The sequence below is a fragment of the Oreochromis niloticus genome, linkage group LG18, assembly GCF_001858045.2.
Source record: "Oreochromis niloticus isolate F11D_XX linkage group LG18, O_niloticus_UMD_NMBU, whole genome shotgun sequence".
Classification (NCBI taxonomy): Eukaryota; Metazoa; Chordata; class Actinopteri; order Cichliformes; family Cichlidae; genus Oreochromis; species Oreochromis niloticus.
This window is the reverse complement of record NC_031982.2, coordinates 16,640,110-16,664,314: the sequence shown is the minus strand read 5'-3', so window position 1 is coordinate 16,664,314 and position 24,205 is coordinate 16,640,110. Positions and strand designations below refer to the sequence as shown.

Genomic DNA, 24,205 nt, shown 5'->3' with positions numbered 1-24,205 from the left:
CGCCTGCACATCCATGGTGCTGAGCTCCCATTCCACCACATCCCAAAGGAGATCTACTGGATTAAGTTCTAGTGACTGTGGAGTCCAGTGAACTCATTGTCATGTTCAAGACAGCAGTTTGAGATGATTTGAGATTGGTGGCATCAACAAGAGCCTGAATCATCAATACAAATCAAGATGGAGGCATGGTTTCCTGTTGTTTGTGCCAAATTCTGAGACTACCACCCAAATGTTGCAGCAGAAATTAAGCCTCATCAGACCTGGCGATGCTTTTTCCAATCTTCTATTCTTCAATTTTTTTATGATCCCATGCAAATTGTAGCTTCAGTTTCCTGTTCTTAACTGACAGAAGTGGCACCTGGTGCGGTCTTTTGCTGCTATAGTCGATCTGCTTTAACGATCAAGGTGCACGTAGATCCTCTTCCACATACCTTGGTTGTAATAAGTGTTTGTTTGAGTTACTGTTTCCTTTCTATCAACTGGAAGCAGTCTCCCCATTGTCCTCTGGCCTCTGACAAAGCATTTCCCTCCAGAGAACTGCTGCTCATCGGACATTTTCTCCTTTTTTTAGACCATTTTCCGTAAACCCTAAAGAAAACCGCTGTCATTTGACAGATTTGATATTTGGGCTTACAAGCAGTTGAATCGGTGTACCTAATAAAAAGGCTAGTGCATATGAGTCAGTCTTTGATAAAGTACCCTTTCATGCCCCAAATAGCCTGCTTTAAATAGTCTTTTCATAAATGTATATACTTATCACTCTCTGTCATTCTCTTAAATTTATAACTTCAGTAGGAAAAATAGGGTCTGGTGATTTAGACAAAGAGATGGCAAAGTTTGGAAAGCTGGAGTGGAAATGAAAACATATTTGAATTTGAAAGGTTGTAAACTTTAACAGAGGTACTTTATGGATCAATTGTAGTTGTTCTGCTCCTCTGTTCAAGTGGGTTATTTTGGAAGTGAGTCAACCTCTAAAGTGCCCCTCACCAAGTTAGCCACCAAGAATGGATTTTATAACCACTGTATGACCCATGTTCCTGCAGGCAGCTGTGCTAAGTAATTCCAGGAGAAGCCGTACAGTGAAAAGGCAAGTTAAGCGCTGCAGTATTGCTGCTAACTGTATTCGGTCTTATGGCATTCATGTCAGACCTTCAGCAGCCCACACATAATTAAGTGGAGGAGGTTTTTAAGCTGATAGCACTGCTTCCTCTGTTCTTCCAGGTTGTTATCACTCCAGGATTTGGCTCTCCACATGCTGCCAGTGTTGCCCACATGTACACCACCAACCCCAGCGATCCCTCAGGTCCATTAAATCAGTGGTGTTAAAAAAAACAGGGAATTATTTTATTTTTTATTTTTTGCCTCAGAGCTCATGTGATGAAATTTGTTGATATTCTAATAAGAAACAGGGAAGGCCAGCTAGGAGAAAAATTGGATTTTCAGGCAGAATTCAATGACTTATTCTCCGTGTAGATTGCAGTTTCAGAGGATGGGACAGAATAAGTAAGCTATATGCAAAACCCACAAAGTCAACTTGGAAATTAATTCACCTTAGGAGATATCTGTGGCTCCGTCTTATCCTTATCAAAACTGTAGGAATGTTAAAATCTCCTTAAAGATTTTATTTTCATTTCTTTAATTTGGTTTATTTTTCTGCAGATTAAAACAAAATCAGGATCCTTTGTCCGACCTTTATCCTGTCCTGCCTCATGTCTGTTTTGATAAATGTCTGCGGCATTTTTAGCCTCATCTAAATAAAGTGCTTATAGACCAAAGGGTCTGAAACAAGATCTGAAAATGCAGCATGGGATTTACACTGCTCTCATATACCATCTGACAGGAAATGGTTTCATGATGACAGGCTCTCAGGAGCAGTGATACTTATAATAGTCAGCTGATTTCTTGCTAAAAACAATAAACTCACATGATACACTGGGGAACAGAGGAAGATACAGCTATTATAAATTAAGTCATCAGTGGAGATACGATGATATTATCATTATTATCCACACAGATATGGCCCTTAGTTTCCTCCTTTTTTATTGAAACTGTAGAAATAAGCTATAAAACAGTAAAGCTCTCATTGTTATGCCCAGAGAATCAATGATCAGTACAAAATGCATAACTTAATACACAATAGATTAACTTTGTGCAAACTTTAGACCAAAAGTCTGGCTATTTACCACAACTGAAGATTCCTACGGTGACAACAGGCTCGGAGAATGACCTCTGGAAGCTCTTTACAGTGCTTCATTCAAACCTTAGCCTGTCTGTCAGCTGGTGATAAAACTACAAAGCTGGGTCATAAAAACGGAGAAAAAGACAAAAAAGGAAGGAGCACCATAAAGCATGTTTGTTATGCAGATTTGCTTCATTCAGCCTCCACCCACTCGATTTCATCTCGCCGATTTCCAATTTATTTGGGTTCAGTGTAACTCAGCTCCTGGTCTGAAACCTCTACTCCGCTTCAGCATTTCCACAACAGCATAACAACTGTAATTGGTCTCCTGTGGCTTTAGAGCCCCCTTGCCTGTTCTTCCATTAACACCACCACAGAGCTGCCTGGCTGCCGTCCATGGTGTAGATCTGTAAATGAGTGCTTTGATACCTTGTACCACACACCTTCTTCATACTTCCACCTGTCTCTTGCATATTTATTTATTTATTTTTCTGGACATTTTATTTTATTTCACGTCAAATTGAAGTGAAATAAAGTTCTGACTGTAAAATTCCCCTGACTTTGTCTAAATAGGAGGAGATATCAAGTCGTAACTTTGCAACTATTTTGCAATTGCCCACCTGTGAACTGTCATATCTAAACTGTGCACCTTTAGGTGTAACATGTCTATGAAGGTTCTCAGTCATCCAGGTCATCGTAGTCTAAGGAGCTTAGAAAGAAAAACGTCTCGACTTTAGGTGTAACATGCTACTTTTCTACCGTTATTTGCAGTAAAGGTTGTCCACTCATATTACAGCTACTCACCAGCTGTTTACCGAAGAAACTATAGTGCAACAAAGCAGCCCCTTAACAGAATTTACACGCAATTATTTAAATAAATATCAACATTTTTCTTCTCACAAAAAGAAAGGTCTGTCCTTTGTTCGTCTAATTAGCTGCAGCAGACTCTCCAGCCCAGCATCATTAGTATTTGCAGAGTGCGCCGCCACTTAGCTCCCTGTGGTTTTACTAAATTCACACTTTACTTTCTGTAATGAACTCTTTTGCATCCCCCTCCTCATTAGACCCACCGAAAAAAAAAATTAAACGCCGAGTGGCTGGAGGGCGACACAGCTTCGCCTTTGATCAACTCTGACGGCTAAAAGCTTCTAATTGCAGCTCGATGCGGAAGTTTACCGGCGGAGGTCAAATTACGCACCTTTGTCCAACTAATAACCGCGTCACAGGCGCCCGGCAACTCATAAAAAGGTTGTGAGAGCTGAGTCTACAGCTCTCCATGTAGTCATGAGCTAGATGCTGCTGTGAAATTAGCTCTCAGAAACAACCCATCCTTGAAATGCTTGCTTTCGTGGGGCGTAACTTTCAGAAAAGCGCAGATAAGATGGCCAAAAACCCCGCATGTGCAGTTTGCCGATAAACAGCCTGCTATACATCCCTTTTTCTTTGTAAATGCACAGCCTATTATAAACGGACTCAGTTTATTCCGCAGGAACTGTACAAATCTATCAAAGAAACTCCATTTACTAACTGGAAACCTTTGTGAATCGTCATCCTTAAGAAACTTTCTGCTTTCCTGCCGCTCATCTGTGTCGTTCAAGTCAACGCGCAGGAGAAAAGCCCACACTGTACACCCCCGAGGATTCACTATCTCCGAAGAGAGGCTGCGCACAAAGAGCTTTGATTTACCATTGGACAACACTTTTAAATAGCCTTACTACAGGTGGGTGACGCTTAATCTGGAGCACATTGTTGGAACAGCTGTAGCTCAGATGCATCCACTTATCGGCGAAAAGGCACATTGGGCACTTTTGGCTCTACGATTCTAGACAACAACCGCGGAGATCCTCGTGATTACCGGCTGAGAGAGAGAGAGAGATGAAAGTTGGTTGTTCAGGCGACTTCAGGTGAATATTTTGTATTGCAGACTATCTCTATTTATGGGACCATGAACTCATCAGCAGGTGCAGGAAACTATCGCAGGGGCTCCATCAAGGCAGACAAGGTAACTTATATTTTTAATCTCCTTATTTCAAGAAACATTACTTTCCTTAACTATTAAAATCTACCAGATTGTACAGAATTGTTTGAGCACTTTTTTTAAAAGCCCACCGATGCGCAAAGAGGCGACCCCCCACCCCCCCTTAATTCCTGTGGACTGTAAAAGAAGACGATCGGGTTCCTATTACATGTTGTTGAGATGCAGAGGTGTAGCTGTCTTCTGGGTACTGTATCTTGATTGACTTTCGGTAGTTTTCCACCTGTTTATTTAAGTGCAGAATCACTCAGCTCGCGAGGATTGTTCTGGAAACAGTAGGTGTCATAAAGAATGTACGTCTGATTGTAGGGAGCCAAAGACGCTCACAAAATGTTGCCTCACTTTAGAAGTTAAGATTAAAGACGCCAAATAATCTGATAAGATGTTTGCAAACTTCACGGTGTATCCATCCACAGATTCTCCATGAGAAGACTGTTTATGATTTTATATTCAACTCTAATTTTATATGTTTCCACTCCATCTTCCTCTATAGCTCAGTGGCTTACACCCCCAGAGTTCAAACAAGGAAACACATGAAATCAACAGACAATAAAAATACATCTCTTGTGACTTGTCCTGTCCTGTAATTCCCCAGCAACAGCACTCGCCTAACATCACTTCCGAGCAACAGCCGCATACTGGAGCCAAAGTTAACTTGCATTACACCTCGGGGTGCATTGATTGTGGTTTCAGTGCGGACAAAATGTGTTTCCCTGTCCTGTGATTCTCTGGAGAGGAGCTGTGAAATATTTAAATTGTGACAAATTTGTCTGTCTCTAGGGGGCATGTCATCCCCAAAAAGGTTTAAAGATCACAGGCTGTAGTAGACTATTTATAGATGAATGTTACCCACAGTGCTACAAGCAAAGTACACTCGTTTAAAAATGCTCTTTTAAGTTTTAGATTAAAGATTGTTCATGTGTGTTGTTTGTGGGAAGCTTGGTGGTTTCTTTGCCTAATCGTGCCGCATTGCTGTGCACGTTTTCTTTGATACAATAGTGTGTAATTTAATCCTAATAAATGTGGATTATTTCCCAGTTTCTGTGTGGATTCACTCATCTTTTAGTCATAGATTAGACCGAGTCTTGATATCATTCCCTTGTGCTCACGTCGGTTCACGCTGGAGTTAGTTTGCCACCTGCTGGAAGCACAAAGTCACATACTCAGTCAACATGAGGCTTCTCTGCCAAGCTTCACCAGTCTGCTGGCATGTTGACAGACTTTTCTCTCATTACTTAGGCTTTGCTGGACTCCAGTCACTTTTATTTAAACAAATTTCTCCACTGTGAAGAGAGGCTATACCTTTTGTACACTCCATATTTCTCATATTTCTGCTGACAGCTCCGCTTACAGCTCAGTACCGTGAAAGCCCCAAAGCCTTGAAGCTTCTGTGACCAGTATTTTACTTATTAAGGATTCCCAGACACAGCCTATTAAATTCTACCATAATCTGTGGGCAATTTGCATAGAAAGGGAAATCATTAAGTCTGGCCTTGGCAATCCAAGCCGCCTACCCTTCTCTGAGGACAGAATAATTTTGAGAAAATGCAGACATGTCTGCACTAAAATTCATTAAACCTGATTTGGTTGGTGTGATCCTGCCCTGAGAATAAGAGAGCTCATATTAACAGTGACTTACTGTCAGAATCTACATTCTTATTCTCATTTCTCTTTTTGCTCTCATCTTCTTTTCCCTTTCCTCCTCTTGCTTTTATTTCATAATGGTATTAATTACTAACTAGCTTTTTAAGGGTATTTATGAACCTAATAAAAATATAAGAAAACATTCAACTAATGCAATTATGTTAGTGTCAGAGTCAAAGGTCATCTGCTACTGTATTTAAACCTTACACTCCCATCCAATCAGGAAGCATGAGGACTTTAATAATATGAAATGTTACTCTACGTGATTATTGAGGTTTTAAAACAGTACTGTGCAAAAGTCTTGATCTACTCCTATTTTTTAAATATTTTGCTACCAAGGAGTCTTGTCTCGAGGAGACTTTTTGGTCATTTCTTTAAGTAGTCTTGAGCAATAGTGCGCCTGGTTTTCTGAAAGTCTTCAAACATTTTTATTTGGGCACTGGCTGCTTTTTCAACCTTTCTTAGTCCTTGCACCTGATCATTTTCAGACAATTCTTTTTTCATTTGCTTGATTTTTTAAGCCACTTAACACTGATATATAAATTATTCAAGCACGGAAAACGCACCCTAACTCTGGGAGCCAATTTTAAATTGTATCTCCAGATTCTTTGTTACTAGGAGCTTGTTGCAAAAACAAACCCAGTTCCCATGTCTTTAGTTGAATCTACAGGAAATGCCAAAACATAACATAACACAGTTTGACAAGCATAATATTTTATTTTTGGACTCACAAGGTGGTTCCTTGTTAGTACAAGGAACTATTAGTTGAAAACTTGGCATATCTCTGCATGGTGTGCAAAAACTGAGGAAAGTGGACAAGTAGAAGATGTAAAATAAATAAGTATCAGGCCTAAAAACTAATCTACACCTTGTGAACAGTATCTGTGTTCTTAAAAATAGGAAAATCCAGCAAAAGACCTGAAACAGGACCTGAGAGATGCATCTGGCCCTTCAGCTGATCCATCTACTGTTCACTGAAGCCTCATCAGAGGTGGTCTCAGTGGAAGGGTGGCTGTCAAGAAGTCATTCTTAAGGAAGCAAAACAGGAAGAAAAGGCTGAGGTATGCCAGATTACCCCAGAACTGGGCTGAAAATCAGTGGTAACAACTCTGAAGAAGTGATGAATCCAAATTTGAAAGCTGTGGTTCAAATCATCATCAGTGTACATCAAGGAGATCAGGAGAAAGGTATAACAGTGAGTGTCTACAGCCATCTGAAACAAGGTGGAGATTCTGTCATGGCTTTGGGATGTATTTGCACCATCCCGAGCTATGGTGCTGTTGGGGATCTTGTCAGAATTAATTGAATTATTAATGCATAAAAGTATCATCAGATTTTGATCAACCACAACACCATATGGACAGCATCTTTGGCAGCATAATTGGCAGCAGCTTCACATTTCAACATTAAAATGACCCCAAACCCATTGCCAGTGTAGTAAAAGCATACCTGGATCGTGTTCCATTGTGTGGTTTTCTATCAGTCATAGATTGGCCTCCCCAGAGTGGAGCTCAGCATTGTAGAAGCAGTGTAGGATCATCTTGACAGAGAACAGAACAAAGAAGAGCTTTGAATGTCGTTTAAGGAGGACAGGAATTATTCCTAAAGACAACTTAAAGAAGTTAAGAGAAAGTTTGCCTAAGAGAGTTCATGCTGAACAATAAAAGTGGTCATAAGAAATACAGACTTTCAAGTTTTTTAGAATAGTATAAACTCTGATTTAACCTCAAATTCTGTGTTTTCCTTTATGTTTACACAAGCTTCAACAAATCGCTTCTCCTATTTGCAATTTTTGTAGCAAAATATCAAGAAAATTGGGGTGGCTCAAACCTTTTGTGCAATACTATATCTATGACAAAATTCAAATATAAAAGACTAATGTTACGCTTTCTTTCAAAATCCCTATTGAAAATGAATTACATTCAAAATAACTGAGGTTCAGTTGGCTATGATTTTATTTAAGGTAAAATATTAACAAGAGATTTTGCTGTTTATATGAGAAAAAGCTGTAGTTGTTGGTCTAAAATGGACTCTAACACACACACACACACAAACACACAAGGCTTCGATTTGTGGGTATTACCAAAATGCATCTTTCTCCTCCAGGATTATCTAATTTTGTGTCCAATAAAAGGTCGCAAAGTGTCACCACATTAGGGAGTTCTATACTTATGTTCATGACTATATTAAGCTTCTGCAGTATTTGTTGTCAGTCTGAATGCTGCTTCAGCTGCTGCTGATGTTTGTTACCTGTAGAGATCACATCCATTACTGGCTTCATAATGAAACATTCCCCCACGAGGATGCACAAATCCCACAGAGCTTTGTGGAAACAAGGCTGTCACACAAACCTGCTTAATTTAAATTTCCTGAATTATTTTAGGACTCATCTCGTCGCACACATCTGTGCTCTGTCGCAAATTTGGAGTGAAAACCTTTTCATTCATGACTTTTCAATCATTTAAATCTGATGGAATGGTTACTCAGCATCATGTATTTATGCTTAGACATGCCCCCAGTTGAATCATTGGGATTTTTTTTAAACTTTACACCACAGAGCAGAAAATATATTTCTTTTTTTGCCTCACCGTATCTTGTCTCATCTGTGGTGCCGTCTGCCTCTGGTGCTGCTCGCTGACTGACGTTTTTGATTCCAGTGGCTTTCCCCTGAGTCTAGACTTCCTTTATTTGCATTAACTAAGAGAGGCAGTCAGACAGTCAGCTGGCATTGCTTTCTCTTTCCCCGATAAAATTTCTGTTGTTTCACTCCGAGATTTAGCAGAGAGTTTAAAAGAGTTTGTAAGACGGCATTATAAATTTGTCTGCGGGGGTCATACAGCATGTTACCACTCAAGTGTATTTTTGTGTGTTAGTAAGCAACACGATTGAACCTTTCATCTGTTTGATCGTGTTAGTTTTGAGTGAGCCTGTATCAGCGTTGTTTGAAAGTATGTGTGTGTGTGTCAAGGATACACTGGCACCCTGAGCTGAATGTTAAGGTTCCCTGGAGTAAAATTGTACAGACAAACTTTCACTGAAATGATTTGTATGCAGCAGGAATAAGGATGAAATGCCTTTCAAAAGCATTCTGTATTCATCTAGTGAGCCCTCAGTATTTCTGCATTGAACCATTGCACTTTGAATCGCCTGCTTAAAATGTTTGTATTGCTGCCCGCAGCCAGTAGTAACCATTATAAAATGACTTTCATTTTCCTGATGTGTGCATACACACACATTTTCCGTGCACATTTTGATACCATCTGTTTATTTTATCCAATGACCGCTTTGAAAGCGATAATGCCGTAGCAAACAATAGCACATTGTTCAATGAAATGAAATTCGGAGACAGAAACAACCAGGGATGCCCAGAAGCAACAGACACCATTCAGCAGCGGTCATTTGTCACCACTAACTGCTATGCTGCGATTAGGCTCCCCAGGGAAGGCTTGCTGTAGATGAGAACCATGTTTATAAAAGCTGTCCAGGTTTTGCAGCTCCCGGCCACCTTTGAGCACCTAAAGCTCTTCATCCTGGACACAATCTTGCACTTGCATTGCTCCCCGGGGCGCAGGGTTCATCTGTTCCTGTCACCTGTGACAGATGACCTGATAGTACTCTGCCTGTAGTGAAGCCACTTGCTGATAAAGACACATCATAGCGTGACACACAGATATTCCCGGACTCATTCCTATTCTGACGAATAATGATATTTTCTCTATTCATATCTTTGCACTGGTGCTGTAGCCTGAACTCAAAGTGGAGCGTGTATGAAGAGCATACCAAGGACAGCAGCATGAATCTTTAGGATCCACAGGGAGGAGTGTCAGGGATAGGTACCGTGGTCTGGCTGAAGGTCAAGATCAGAGCTGGACTCAGGACGTAACGGCTTGATGCTGTTATCAGACACCGTTGTGAAGTGAAGGACACGTAAAGAGGCAAACATGCATGCTTATGCACACCTTTTCACACCTGAATGTTGGTGTTTTAGTATTTCACACAGAATTTTATCCTGTAGTTGTGAAATACTATCTCTGCAGCCCATCTCTTTCAGTCCATGTACAGTTGTAGCCAGAAGTTTACATACATTATCATGGGCATGAATGTCCTTTTAATGTTGGGGCTTTTAAGGATTTCTCTGAACTGTTCCTTTTCTAGGGGGGATGATTGAACAGCAAACATCTTCAATCACTTTGAAAAACAAGAATTGGGTGCAGAAGTTTGAAATAATTTTTGATTTTCTCTAATCCACCCCATATCAAAATTATACATACCGGCTCAAGTATATACATACATCTTAACTAATATATGGCTTAAGTCCTTTAGCAAGTTGCAACTTAACTTGACACTTTTGCTAGCCATCAACAAGCTTCTGGTATAATTCTAGCTGAATATTTGACCAGTTGTATTGTCAGAAGTGGTAGAGTTCATTTAAAGTGGTTAGTTTCCTGGCACAGACCTATCTTTTGATTATAGAAATATACTGTAATATGTTGTTATATAGTATATATAAGTACATTTTCAACAGGGTTGCCATCGGGGCGTTGGGAAGGCTGTTCCAAAAATGTAATGTTCGCCTGTTTTATCCATTTTAAAACCAGTTTTGATGTTTGTTTGGGATCATTGTCCTGTTGGAACACCCAACCATGTCCAAGTTTCAAACATCTAGCTGTTGACTTGAGGTGAAGTTGAATATTTGAGGTAGTCCTCCTTCATTATTTCATCCACTTTATGCAGTGTACCCGCACCACTGGGAGCAATAAAGCCCCAGAGTATGATGCTACCACCACCATGCTTGACAGCTGGTACAGTGTTCTTAGGTTTTGAAAGCCACATTGTAGCCAAATAGATTAATCTTTGTCTTGTTTGACTACAAAACCTTTCTCCAGATGAATTTGGCTTGTCTGTGTCGACAACTGGAAATTTCAGCTTCTTTCTTGGTCGGCACCCTCTCAGGTGAAACTTAGTTTACTGTGGACGTTGACACTAGTGTCCAGCAGTTTCATGGTAGGCTTGATTCTTGGTGGTTCCCTGGTTTTTCATGAACATGCAAACCAATTCCCTCTCATCTGAGCGAGAGGGAACTGGATTTTCTTCCAGACCATGGTCACCCATCCAAATAACTTCAGCTTATGGTCAGTTGTTTGACCTGATCTTGGAATCTGGAGTTATCTAGAAATGGCTCCAGGAGACTTTCTTCACTTGTGGAAATCTACAACTCTCTTACTTGGAGAGTGTTGGTCAGTCCAATGAGTGCTGGAAAAAAATGTTTTTCATGCTGAGAAATTTCCATCCTGTAAAAAGAACAGCTCAAAGAATTTGTTAAAAGCATCAAATTTCAATGACATTCATGGCCATGATGACTGTATCTGAACTTCTGACCACAACTGTACGTGGATTGAAAGGAGAAATATTTTCAACACTGCTGCAGAGATAAAAAAAAAAAAAAAAAATCAAACAATTACCGGACAAATTCTGTGTGAAATGCTAAAACATTCAGGTATGATAAGGTTTGTATGAGCATGCATATTTGCCTCTGTATGTGTCCTCCCCTTTATAACTGTGTCTGATGACATCATCAGGCTGTTATGTCCTTCTAACCACAACTGTGGTGCTGTTTCGGTATTACCAGGCAAATTATGGTATAAAAATTCAATTAAGAAGCTGGATACACCATTGCAGCAGACACTTCCACACAAACCAAAACATAAACTGATGATTTCATTATCTCCACTGGGCTGAATGCTAAATCTTGTTTTCTCACTAGATCTGGAGGCCCATATGTGTCTCACAGAAGTCCCTTCACCATGCTGATATGTGATTTAAAAACACAGAAATGCAAACTGTCATTGCGATTTATATGCAATAAACTAATGTCTCCTGAATATTATGCGTGCTATCAATTGTAGACGTTATTAATGATTGTGTTTTGACATCAGCTCTTAAAATGCATTGATGGTTGCTCATGTTCTGCAAAATCAGCAGACGCTGACAAATGGACGGACTCTGTAAGTGAATATAAGCAGTGCTATAAGTAAATACGTAAAGAATTTCAAGCTGTGCATGGTTAATGCTCTGTCGGTGTGATAAAACACTACATCACCTCTGTGCTCTACAGCAATAACCACGTTGACCTTTTATACTAATTGCAATTACACTGACTTATTGTGAGCCAGCATTATTCATAATCATAGGAGTGTATGTCGTGGCTGTAAATGTGAGAAAAATGAATGCAGAAGATGACCAATCAGGGGCTTGTTTAAAGGACCCTGGGGAAATGTCACGGCATAAAATGAGCTTGTTAACAGAAATAGCTATAACTACAACCGCCATTTCTTCTATGAACTTGAAAGACTTTATTATCCTTTGGTAAAGTCACCAGAGCAATTACTCTCTTTGATGAAACCTCATCTCCTGTGGCGCGTGTGAACTACAGTTCATCTTTATCCTCAGTGTAGAGCGGCCTAAAATGCCGGTCCTGTTAACATGAAGAAAGAAAAAAACTAAACAAGCGCAGCTGTTCTTCTTTTGTGTTGTTGTGGTTTAATTTAAACGTTGATCGTCTTGTGTGCTGTGATTATGCTGCCTACATTTAAATAAGCGCTGCAATTCATCAGCTGCTGCCGTCACTGTGGAGTTGTTGTCTGTGTGCAAATCAAACATGTAAAATATGAGCCGAAGCCCGGCGGCCATTAGAGATAAACTGCTGCAGCTGCGGGGGAAGACTCTGGCTTCAAACAGGCTCATGAGTCACGGTCAAAAAGAAATGTAGCTGACTTTTAATGCAACTATTTATGAATCACCGTGAAACCTCAAACCAGGTCTTACCACAGGGTGTAATACATGCCACCATGCATGAAATAAGAACGCAGGCAGCTCAACTTTATGTTAGTCACTTGCCCACTAACAAACTGTCAAGGTCACCTTCTGCTCACGAATGTCAAATTAGTTAACATGTTCTTTCATCTGTGAAGTGTAAAAGTTGGGGCAGCGTTAGCGCTTTAGTGACGTTGCACTGTTTACAACTTTGGTGTTCACACAACTTCAGCATCCTGAGTTCACACACAAGCAAAATGCTGGACAGCATCAACACGAGGATATAATTCAAAACCTGAGTCCATATCAAGCCTGGGTGTGAGAGGTGGCCTTGTGATTTACTACGCTTGGATCCTGCTGTGTGCTATTTTAAATGAATGAGTTATGAACACTTTGCCATTCATGCTGTCCGTGTCGGTCCTCTTAGGGCGTCTTGCCTCTGGCTTTTGTCATATTCAGCTGACTGGGTTAGATGCAGAAGGAGAGGGCAGTTTGGCTTTTCACTTAGAAATATCACCTCTTCTAGTTTTATAAAAGCCATTTCATTGCTACTGTCTTGTGGCTCAGTGCTACGGTTCAGTTAAATAAGCTGGTTACTCAGTCTCAGCCCTGGGATTCATTACGGGAGGTACAAATGCTACATAAATAAATCTGCAGTAGTGTTGCCTGTGCCAGGCTTCTGTCCTGTCAGTGTAGCTTGATGTGTGTGTGTGTGCATGTGTGTTTGGGCAGGTGGGCGGAGTTGTATTTTATGATAGAGAAGACAGGAAGCATAAATATTACTTGTGCTTAATCACAACCCAGCTGCAATGCTGAGTGAAATGATCAATTTCTTGGTAATATTTACACACATTGGAAACACACACACAGACACACACACACACACACACACACACACACACACACACACACAAACCTACTTACACACACGCACACTCAAAGAGAAAAAAGCCTAGCAGGCAATATTGTTATTAATATGTTGAGGAACATTTTATTGTTTATATGCTACAGTATATTTATGTATGTGTGTGTGTGTGTGTGTGTGTGTGTATGTGTGTGTGAGAGAGAGATTTACTTACACTATTCAACTCCACCTTTGCTGAGCAAAGTCTTGTCGAGAGAGTTTAAGCATATTTGTGTGCAGGAGTTGAGGCAGCGAGCGAGCCAGGGAGGGAGGGAGTAAGGGCGGCAGAGATAAGTAACGTTTGGAGGAGCCTGTACCACCACCTCTCCCGCCCCCCCTTTGGAGACGATGCCAGTGTCTGTGATTGATTCACCCGGCGAGTAGAGAGGGAGGCGTTCTCGCTGGGCTCCCGGACCCCCAGGTCATCCTTTCCCTTAGCTGTAGGGGAAGGGGAGGAGGTTGGCGGGGTGGGGGGGAGGAATTCTCAGACACCTCCAGCAGCCCCAACTTCACAGCACAAAGGTGTGAGCACAGCGAGAGGGGAAGGCAAGTGGCACTTTTCACCATGTCTGTCCTCATAGCCACCCAGCTGAAGATAGACACCAGCACTCCTTCCAGAAGGGTAAGGGGCCCTTTTAGCATGCATGACACGCTGTGGGGGAATGTCTGTGTTTGTGGGTGAGCCTCCTGCTACTGACAGAACAGGCTGCTGGCTGTTTTTGATAACAACTGGACAGGCAGGAAGAGAGCGGCGGGTCCTCATCTCCCCTCTGCCAGGATCTTGATGGACAAATGCTTACCACTTTTAATTTTCTTTCAAGAGGCGACTTCTAATGAATGGCTGGCTGCATACGCTGTGGAGAATACCTTGCGCCTCATTGTTAGTCTTTGTGATGTTGCCACATAATGACTTCAGTGTGAACTGCTCACTGTGAGGAAAAGTTAGATATGAAAGTATGATTGCAGTGCCGTGTTAGATGTTTTAAAACTACTGCTTTGCATTGCCTTTTCTTTGCTTAATCTTTGTTTATGTGAAAATCCTCCAGACTTGACTTTGAGGTCAACTCATTAGATTAAATGCTGACAGAATACTGCTCTCATGTTTGCATGCAAATGGGCTACAAGGGAGATTGATGACGAGCAGAAGTTGCTGTGCGACTCTGGTGTTCTTGAGCAATTAAAATTATGTAAATTGTAGCTTTCTGGAAGTTAGAGAAAGGAACGCCCGTAGCTCCAAAACTCTCTCCTGCAGACCAGCGTTTAGATTTGTGCAGCACTCCAGATCACAAATATACTTACATTTTGTGCCACGTGGAATAATAAATGACCAGAAGGGTCATACCAATCAATAACTTGTGCAGGGCAGTTTGCATTAAGCCTCGCATGTCTCATACCATAAACTCCTTCAATTCATTTGTCATAATCCATTTTCAGCTCTCGTTTTGCTGTGCACACTATCTTTCTATCCGCACCCTAACACACATTTGACAGTAAATTTTTAGTGACATGCTCTAGTTTGGTTTCTCTGTTTCCTATCTCCCCCTTCGATTCCTTCCTCTTTCTTCTCCCCATCATCTGCCACTGCCACAATCCACAGCTGTAGTCTGCTGCTCCCCCCTCAAACCACAGTCTATTCTACAGCATCAGCCAGCATTAAACTCCATTTCCTCAGTGACTTATCTGCTGCCATTTCAATTTGGGCTCAGTGCATAGCTTCCCTTCACTTGTAATACACTGGGAGATTCAGCTCTCCATAGAAGATAATATTCCCCTTCCAATGGGAAACATGCTCAACTAGTTTCACTCAGGGAATGGATTTTATGCAGGACTCAGCAAATAAGGGCTTAGAACAGGTTAGAAATGGCAATATTTACATTTATGTGAATTTACAGTAGGAAGGTCATCAAAATGATTCACACATAAAGTGTTACCTATATGAGACTAAATATGTGTCAGTGATTTGTGGCAGCTTCCTTCTTTTGTGCAGCGGACCAGAAGTGTAATGAATGCAGTACTTGCATCCAAGAGTAATTGAAGTGACCATTGTTACATGGCCCGAAATGAGTCAAGTGTTGTAATGTAGTCTTAGGGCGTAATTCAGTGATAAGGACTGTGGGACTCTGCAGTCTCACAGACTTTGGCTTTCAGTGACGCACAATTCAATTTTGATAAACACTGATGGAGAAAGATGCTTCTACCCTGTGAGCAATGGGTGATCGATCTATCGATCTATCTGTCTATCTGTCTATCTATCTATCTGTCTGTCTGTCTGTCTCACTAATTGTGGGAATCTAAGAGTATCTTGTGGTATCACAATACAGAAATGCTGCAAAACTTCACACTTTGCATGACAATAAGCTACAAAAATCATGATCCCTGTGCAAACAAATACCAAGATGTGCAGTGCATTGTAGCATCAGTGTGTGTATTATAATAACTGTTCCAATACGTCCGTTTGATTAATTAGCTCTCTGATTTCTTTCCCACCATTTTTTTCATCTGTGAATTACAATGCAAAGTGAGTGAACAGGCATCTACTTGTCCTTCATTCATTTGATAAGCTTTGCCTCTGGAAGTCACGTGACTGGGTTAACCCATGCTGTGAAGGAAATGTGTTTAAGGTGTTTTAATAAAAATTATGCACGTTTGAGGCCAGAGTTTATACATACAATGTGAGTTAATGCTTTTATACGATATATTGCTGTATGGATGTTCTGTCCTAACTGTTGACAATGCTGCTAAGTGCGCACCAAACTGTGGCTGACCTGCTGTTGTTGTTACAGTGATGCCACAAATCTGCCCCTTTCACCTCATGCAGCATCTTCAAAACACATCTATTCCCTCTGTTCTGTGCTCCCCCCGAGGAGACGCGCCTTGCAGCCTGAAAACATTTGATCTGGAGGCATTTTAATGAGTTACGGCGTGTAATTCCTTCTTGAAGACTGCTTCTGATAATTGGACAAATTTGATGTACACAAGTTTATTTGTGATGATTTTTAATCGATGTGAGAGCAAGCTATTTACAGCTCGGTAATGGACTGTCTCGAGAAGAGCTTCAAGATAAAAATGTATGTGCCCAGGCCACAGCGAAACGGGGCATGTAATCCGACACCGGCAGCAGGGTGATAAAGAAACTTGTTGTCATGGTTGTCCCAGCACAGCGTCGAGAGAAATCATTAGTGTCCAGCTAATGCCGAATGGAGAATGGTGGAAAAATGTGATTATGATGGGCTGTAACTGAATCTGTTCTCTCTTACATGCATGTAGAGGGGTTCAGCAATTTCCTTGTTCAGCTGAGTGATGTTCAGAGGAAATTAGATATTACTGCACGCCTGCAAAAACATCGATTGATTGATCGGTCTCCTCTTCCATCCAATTAATTTGTGTCATTTTGTTGTGCTGTGTGGAATGCTGATGGAAAGATGTTGGGCTGCAGTGGCATTTCACTTCATACAAATACATTAATATTTGCATTGTGAATGATTATCTAAATTTATATAGACACCACACTGTAGTATATGCTGTATGGTATCCTGTTTATGGTAATAGAAATAACAGTATGCATGAGAGTGTTGCTGTGCAGCTTAATATCCAGCTTACCTTTGTTGTACATATTTTTAAAGATGTCAAACTTTAAGAAAATAAGATCAAACACACTTAATTCTTAAAAATTTCCAAGGCAGGAGATCTAAAACAGAAAAGAGCAAACATTAAAATGATTTTTGTGTGTGTGTGTGCAATTATAAAAAGATTTACTTTCTTTTTTCTCTCTCAGATTTCTCGGTTTCCCTCTACTCTTTCTTGCTAATAATGTTTAATGCTATTGTGGGATATTTTTTTTATACCTCCAGGCTGCCTCAGAGTTTTCCGCCTCTCTGCGGAGAACATGATCACCAGTTTTTTGGCGTTGTTTCATTTCATTTGAGGAGGAGAAAAATAATGACTTCCCTCTGGTCCTCATATAATAAAATAACATCTGTGCATTCAGTTAGTAAAATTTCTGGCAAAGTTGGTGTGTCAGTCCCTCACTGGAATTAAAAAATAAACTCACTGAGGGGAGTTTACTGCATAGCGGAGCTTCATAAAGCCATCACTCACAGCGTCATAAAGTGCACCAAAGTGCATCGTATCATTTGAAATAAAATGCATCTGTGACATGTTTGAAATATAATTACAATGTTCCATATCACAAGCGAGGTAAGCTTTAGCTTGCACTGGCTCCAACAGTACCATTAGCTACCCACAGAGGTTTTACTGCAGCTATCATTGTCATTATACCTGGTTATTACATGCTTCTTCAAATTTTTACCACCTATAATGCAGAGCTTGACTGCAGTGGTGTTTGTAGGAGCAGGGAAAGGCGTAGCTCCAGTCATCTGCTGTGTCTGTGAGGAGGCGATAGGGGAGTCAAGCTGAGCCCGGGCTCCCCGGCGCTGTCCTGAGGGGAGCTTTAAAGCAGTCAGGCAGTTCACAATAGCTCCCCAACAAGGTGAGGGAGATTGGAAGACATCTATCAGAGAGGCTGGGATTGATGTCAAGTGACTCAGGCCTATTTCCCAAGGGGTGCGCAGACCCAGGAAAAGGCATTTATGAACTAGGGAAACAAATGACAAGGACCGAGGCAAGCCACTGTGGAAGGCGAGAGATTGCTGGAAGCCCAGAGATGTTCAGTCCAAAGCACAAGTTTCTGCTGAAACTCCAATTACGAGGTAGACAAAGCATCAAACAAAGTTCATTACTTTTTGAATCATACTTTGAGTCAAAGGAAAAAATGATTCAAACTCATGAGGAAGGGCAGAATGGGGAGTAATGTCCACTATCCTTATTTTGTTTTGTTTTGTAAATGACCAAACATTTGAAATGAATATTCTGTATTCCAGACAGATATACTATTATTCGGGTTATATTCATAATTCTGGACACGAATCAATGAGCCTTCAGCAGTTCTTTCAGGACTCGAGATGACTCGCCATTTATAAAAGAAATTTAATTGAAACTCACTCTTTATTCAGAGTTCAAGATAGACCTTTTTCATTTCTACCACTCTAGTCAGTTCACCTTGATAACTCTTTGCAAATGATTGCCAAATGAACTTGATTTCACTTAATGAGAGAGGCAAAACGGTGGTGTTCAGCAGAGTGTGTGCAGAGCTGTTTGGAGCTGCGCTTTAGTGCTGCTTTGAAGTTGTACCCCTGTGAAGATGACCTATTTCCCAGAAATACAGCTCAGCGCCAGTTGGGTGATAGTTTGAGTGAGAGGCCATGGCGTGTTGGCCTGTGGTATTCTTGACAGGGATGGCAGAGATCTGAACACTTTGACCCAAGAGCCTTTCCCTCCCTCCCTCTATCGCATATAAGCCAATATTCTGCATTTACCAGAGCTGCATTGCTGTGGCCTCTGTGAGCATTTCAAGCATGAAATCACTTGCAGTGTTATGAGCTGAATAACACTTGTGGTTGTGAACTGAATGAAAATATTGGGCTGAAGTAGGGAAGGGGCATTTTCATGGAAGGCTTTCAAGAAAGGTTTTCATCAGGCTCTAAGAAGCTGCAAAGGTTAAGTTTAACCATGTTTGTACACATTTTAAATATATATTCCTTTTATTTTATCCAGTTGTGTGACTCAAATATATGCTGTGCTTCAGAGTATTTTCTGTTTTCTATTTTTAAAGAAAAAACTTCCCTGTTTGTTGTGTCACATGTGGAATACACATCACAAGAGGCGTTTGGTCAGCCTGTCCTAATCTAGAGCGCCACAGAGAGGCACTAGAGCTCCGTCCTGGGACCATACGCAGTCACATGAGAGGCAATTTTACAACCTCGCTCATGAAATCATAAATGAGAGAGGCTTCTTATTCTGCGCTTTCACATCGAAGTAAATACAAGCGAATCTGTGCATCGCTGGCGCATTTCTGGGCGCAAAGCAGCGCACAAAGAAGTGCAGTGACAGTAGTGCTACAGTAAAGCTGCTCTCACAGCGCTGGTCACTTCACATGCAGAGAGCGTCTGCGGTGAGTACCGTCGGGCTCTCTGCGTCCTTCACACTTTTCATATGCGAGGTCAGTCCGGTATAAACAGAGCCGAAAGAGTCGAATCAGTATCTGTTGCTCGTTTCTTTTTGTTTTTTTGGCGGGGGGGAGGTGGACAATCACTCGGAGTCATCTGGAAGATCGAATATCTGATGGAAACTCAGCGCATCCGCCTGCCATCTCTCTGAAAGGAGGCATCAGGAAACTGAAGAGGGGAGACAACGTGTCGTGAATACAGAAGAGAGCAACTATTGACACCTACAGCCCACCAGTCTGCCGTGCGCCTGGGCAAAGCTAAAAGGACACGGCTGCGAATGATCCGGCTTTATATTGGTCTATCACTCCAACGCCGTGAGTCATCCACAGATGCTTATTTACTAGCCAAGTATCTTCACCTCGTCTTTTTTTTTTTTTTTTTTTTTTTTGCTCCATCCCGGAGGTGAAAGCTGGCTGCCTGCCATCGGTTCTCTTCGAAGCGCAAAGAAACCCAACAGACTGTCCAAGCCACACAATCAGACGAGACCTGCTTGTGACTCTGACATGCTGTAAGTTGTTGTTGTTGTTTTGTTTTTTTTATCTGAACCGGACCAGTATTATGGCTTCGCTGTACCAGAGATTCACCGGAAAGATCAATACCACCAATTCCTTTCCGCACCCACCTGAGGCCAGCCACCTTCTTGGTGGACAGGTTGCAGACGAGGAAAACGCAGCGAAGACCCCTCAGCAACTCGTCGATGGGAGACCTCACGTCCAGTACCGCAAAAAATGCCTGCGGGAGGATGAGGACGTAAGAAATTAGTTTTTTCTTTGTTGTTTTCATGCATAAAACCACAGTTATGCACATTTTAGACAGTATTTCTTCAAACACACTCATTCAGACCCCAACAGGCCTCCCTGAAGCTCTCACACTGCTTTCACTTTTAAAAGATGTTGAAGAAACTTTCAAAAGCTTGGTTTATATTCTGTGGCAGCTGCATTCTTCCATTATTATGTTGCTTCTGCTTGTGTTGCAGTGTTCTTTTTAAATATTCATCTGTTCCACTACTAATGGATGTCAGCAATGCTAGCGTTAAAGCTCGATGTGCTTCAGGTGACCATGATGATGATTTGATGTAAAAATCAACACTTTCTGCTCCATATGTTTCATATCTGTCTGCAGAGATCCGCTGGTGGGTTGCATGGTGCTGACCGTGGTGCTGAAACTGCAAACAGCACCACAGCAGTGTTGTGGTTATAGAACGTGACAAAACATAAGCGTCTGACTCATTTTTGAGAGGTTCATGAAGAGGGTGTTTGGCCCAACCATGACCCTAAACCCCCTCCCAACACACAAACACACACACAAGCCTTTAGCATAACAGTTCAAATTCTCACTGTGGATTTTGATGGATAAGTTGAGGGCCAGCTCAACGAGGCAGCTGCCTGGAGCCTCAACAGCACAAGGGACGCAAAGGAGAGGAAGAAATATTTTGTCAAATTTATAGTTCAATTTTAAAAATATGCCACTAATGTGCCCCAAGCACTGTTAAAGACACCACTCACAGTAAACAGCTGATCTAAAAGGAAGCTACGCATACAGATGTTCCCTGGAGCATTATAAATTGGAGCCACATGTGATAAATTGCAGTGTGGGTGCGGGCGACTCCTCAGATTGCCCGTAGAAGTCGGATTGTTGGTTTTACAAAAGAGAGGCTGTAGCGGGGAACTACTATCTAAAAGTTGAACAAAATATTACTGTCAGGCTGCAGTGATCTAGACATTTCCATACTTACAGCTTAACAGCTATATATACAAAAGACACACAGTCGGGTGCACAGCCAGACCTGTCTGTAACAGGTTATTAATGAGTTTGACGAATATTTAATGTAACCCAGGGGAATCTGAAGGCGGTGCTTGCTGCTTACAGCTGTTTATTGGAGTCTTTCCTTAAAGTTCATCCAATAATTGCAGCTTCATGGGGATATTTACAGCTGCAGAATCATCAGGAGGGTTTCAGCAGAGAGAGTTATTAATAATCATTAAATATTCTCAATGCGGATAGAATTAAATCACAGTCTGTACTTTTTTTACACATTAGTCAGATGACCTGTCACACTCACACACTCAGTTTTTGCAGTTAAATCATTTGTTACACACCAGCTAATCCAAGGTTGAGTTCAAATGTTTCCTAAGGCACTGCAGTAGCAAGAACTGGTCCTGGATAGGTTGTACTACATGGGAAAAAATAATAAGAAGGCTCAGTTTATGAAACGTTGTTGGAATGGCTTTTCTGCTCAGTCCTGCTGGATTGTGTTTGGCTTTGTTCTGTGCTTTTTAGGTTTAATGACAGGTACATCATCACTATGGTTTTTATTACTTCACTGTTTGTCTGCTTGTAGCCATGACGTGAAATTGCTTCTCATACAAAAACCAAAATGCTTTACTTCAGCCTTTCTCTATCAGATTAGAAGATGGCTTTTTGGACTTTGTGCCTGTTAGAGACGACAGCGCCCAGTGCCTCCAAACTGTAGTGGTTTACGCAATCACCTAACAAGCAAAAGATCCCTGGTTCATTTATGGCGAAAACACAAAGTGCTGGTTTTGTGTCATTCTGTTTCCATTTCTGAAAACAAACACAACATGAAGTGCAGAGCTCTCAGACAATTTTGTCCCCTAAACATTTTTGACATTTGTGTTACATGTTTCTCTTTTTTTCAGCCCAAAAAGACCCATATCTATCTAGCTATGTAGCATCAGCCATACATCCACCAATTAGCGAAAACTCGCAGAAGGCTTCAGATTGGCTGGAATCTCACATTCTGTCTGCACAAAGACTTGATGAAATGAGTTGTTAGGAAATGTGTTGCTTGTTTTCTGCAGGAAACAGAAGTATAATCCTCTGGCTGTGTCCTATACGCCTCTGGACAAAAAGAAATAACCTACCATTGCTTCCTTTAAGCTTATAACCTCATTTTTATGGATAATTCTTTACTGGCGACTTGGCAGTCATGATTTTCTTAACAAATAGACATCATTTTACCCATGAAGTCAGAAGTTGTTATTGTACTGCAAGATTTCCAATTTATTACATTTGCACTATTAACCTTGAGGTCACCTTTAGTCCCAATGTCCCCGTGAGTCGTGCTGGAGCATGAAATTGCCTTTTGCCTCAAGAGATGGGGAGACCATTTCAAGAAGTACAATTTCCAATCCCTCCCTCCTTGGCAAAAGTTTGCCCGCGCTGTTGTTGTTCTCCTTTATTTTGCAGACGGAAGAAGCAAACAACTGAATCGGACATTCGTGAATTTAATTTCATTCATCCAAATATTTACCAGCAAACACTCGTGCGTCTGAGGGTTTACTCTGAGTTAATGAAAAGCAGAAAGAATTACATTTTTTGTAAACAACAGTTTCATTTGTTTGCTGCTGTGTTCTTGTGAGCTCTTGGGTTCGCGAAATGCAGGCACTGCATCTTTGTTTGTCGGAGAGCTGTGTGTGTGTGTGTGTGTGTGTGTGTGATGAGATTAATTCTCGCTTTGCACTGTGTGTCAGTGTTTCATGGTAGAGTTTACGTCACCTAGGGAGATATCAGCAGTAGTTCGTTCTCCTCCTCATTACCCTTTACTGTAAATAGAGGCCTGTGAACATCCCTAATTAACTGTTGGATATAAAGGTGAAACAGGGTAGCGTTTTGCCTTAAGGCTGGAGCCTGGAGACACATTCGTGACTCGGCCTGTATTGACATTTTCTTTATAGGTTACATAACAGAAAAAAACCCCACATCCCTTTTTGCTTGTGTCTCGCCCTGTGATCTGGAATAATGACACGTGACTCACAGTCAACATATCGAGTAATAAAAACATTATTCATGCTGTTTTTCTTTGACAAATAAAGAGGAGGTGGTTGAATTACCCTTTTTATAGAGACCTTAAGACATGTGATAAAACCTTATAAGAAAAAATATGAAAAAGAAATTACTGTGAATTAAAGTAGCCCAGAATTATAAAGAACCACATGATAAAAATATTGCTCTTTTTAACATTTCCTTCTCGTTTCCTTTAAAAAAGACATCAAATCTAAATTCTTGTGATCAATGATTTACTAAAGGCCATGCTTATGGTTCATTTTCAGCTGTAATAAGCATCATCTGATGTAATGAGTAAGCCTTAAAAATGTATAACTACAAACGAAGGACAGAGTCAACCTCCATTTATACCAGGGCTAAACTTCTCATGATCCTTTTATGGAGCTCTAATCTAGATTTTATGATTTGGTGATGAAGGCTGTCAGTTTTCTAAATAAGTTGAACATTTTACTGAATTAAAGCCACAGAGTCCTCCTGATTCTCATCGTTTCTATCCCCAAAATAGCTAAAAACAGACCCCCTGCTGCTAATTACAATGACAGCTGTATTCATGTCTGACTATAAGCACTAGTCATTAGTGAAAAGCTCATTTCCCACAGGGCCACCTTAATCTCAGAATAGCACGCTGCTCTATAATGCATTAATATTTCGATCTCGGTCTGGGCTCCTGCTTTTAAAATCAACCGAAGTATGCTGAAAATGTGGTTTCATTTTACTTTTTAATTGGCTCTTTTTACACATATATAATATGCCCTTAT

The 24,205-nt window shown here is 41.0% G+C and overlaps 1 protein-coding gene across 3 annotated transcripts in view; it reads left to right on the top strand.

Annotated features, from left to right (window-relative positions):
* Positions 1-3,440: 3,440 nt before the first annotated feature.
* The window catches only part of LOC100710983 (dipeptidyl aminopeptidase-like protein 6), a 97,149-nt gene continuing 76,384 nt past the window's right edge, over positions 3,441-24,205 (top strand). Inside the window, exons 1-2 of one of the 3 annotated variants that reach the window (XM_005476330.4) lie at positions 3,441-3,899; positions 4,104-4,181. In XM_005476330.4, the coding sequence (XP_005476387.1) occupies positions 4,125-4,181 (57 nt within the window). In that variant the 5' untranslated portion in view covers positions 3,441-3,899; positions 4,104-4,124. Of the gene's footprint in view, positions 3,900-4,103; positions 4,182-14,088; positions 14,198-19,420; positions 20,391-24,205 lie in introns of those variants that run through there. The other 2 variants (XM_005476332.3, XM_005476328.4) reach the window with 2 other exon arrangements.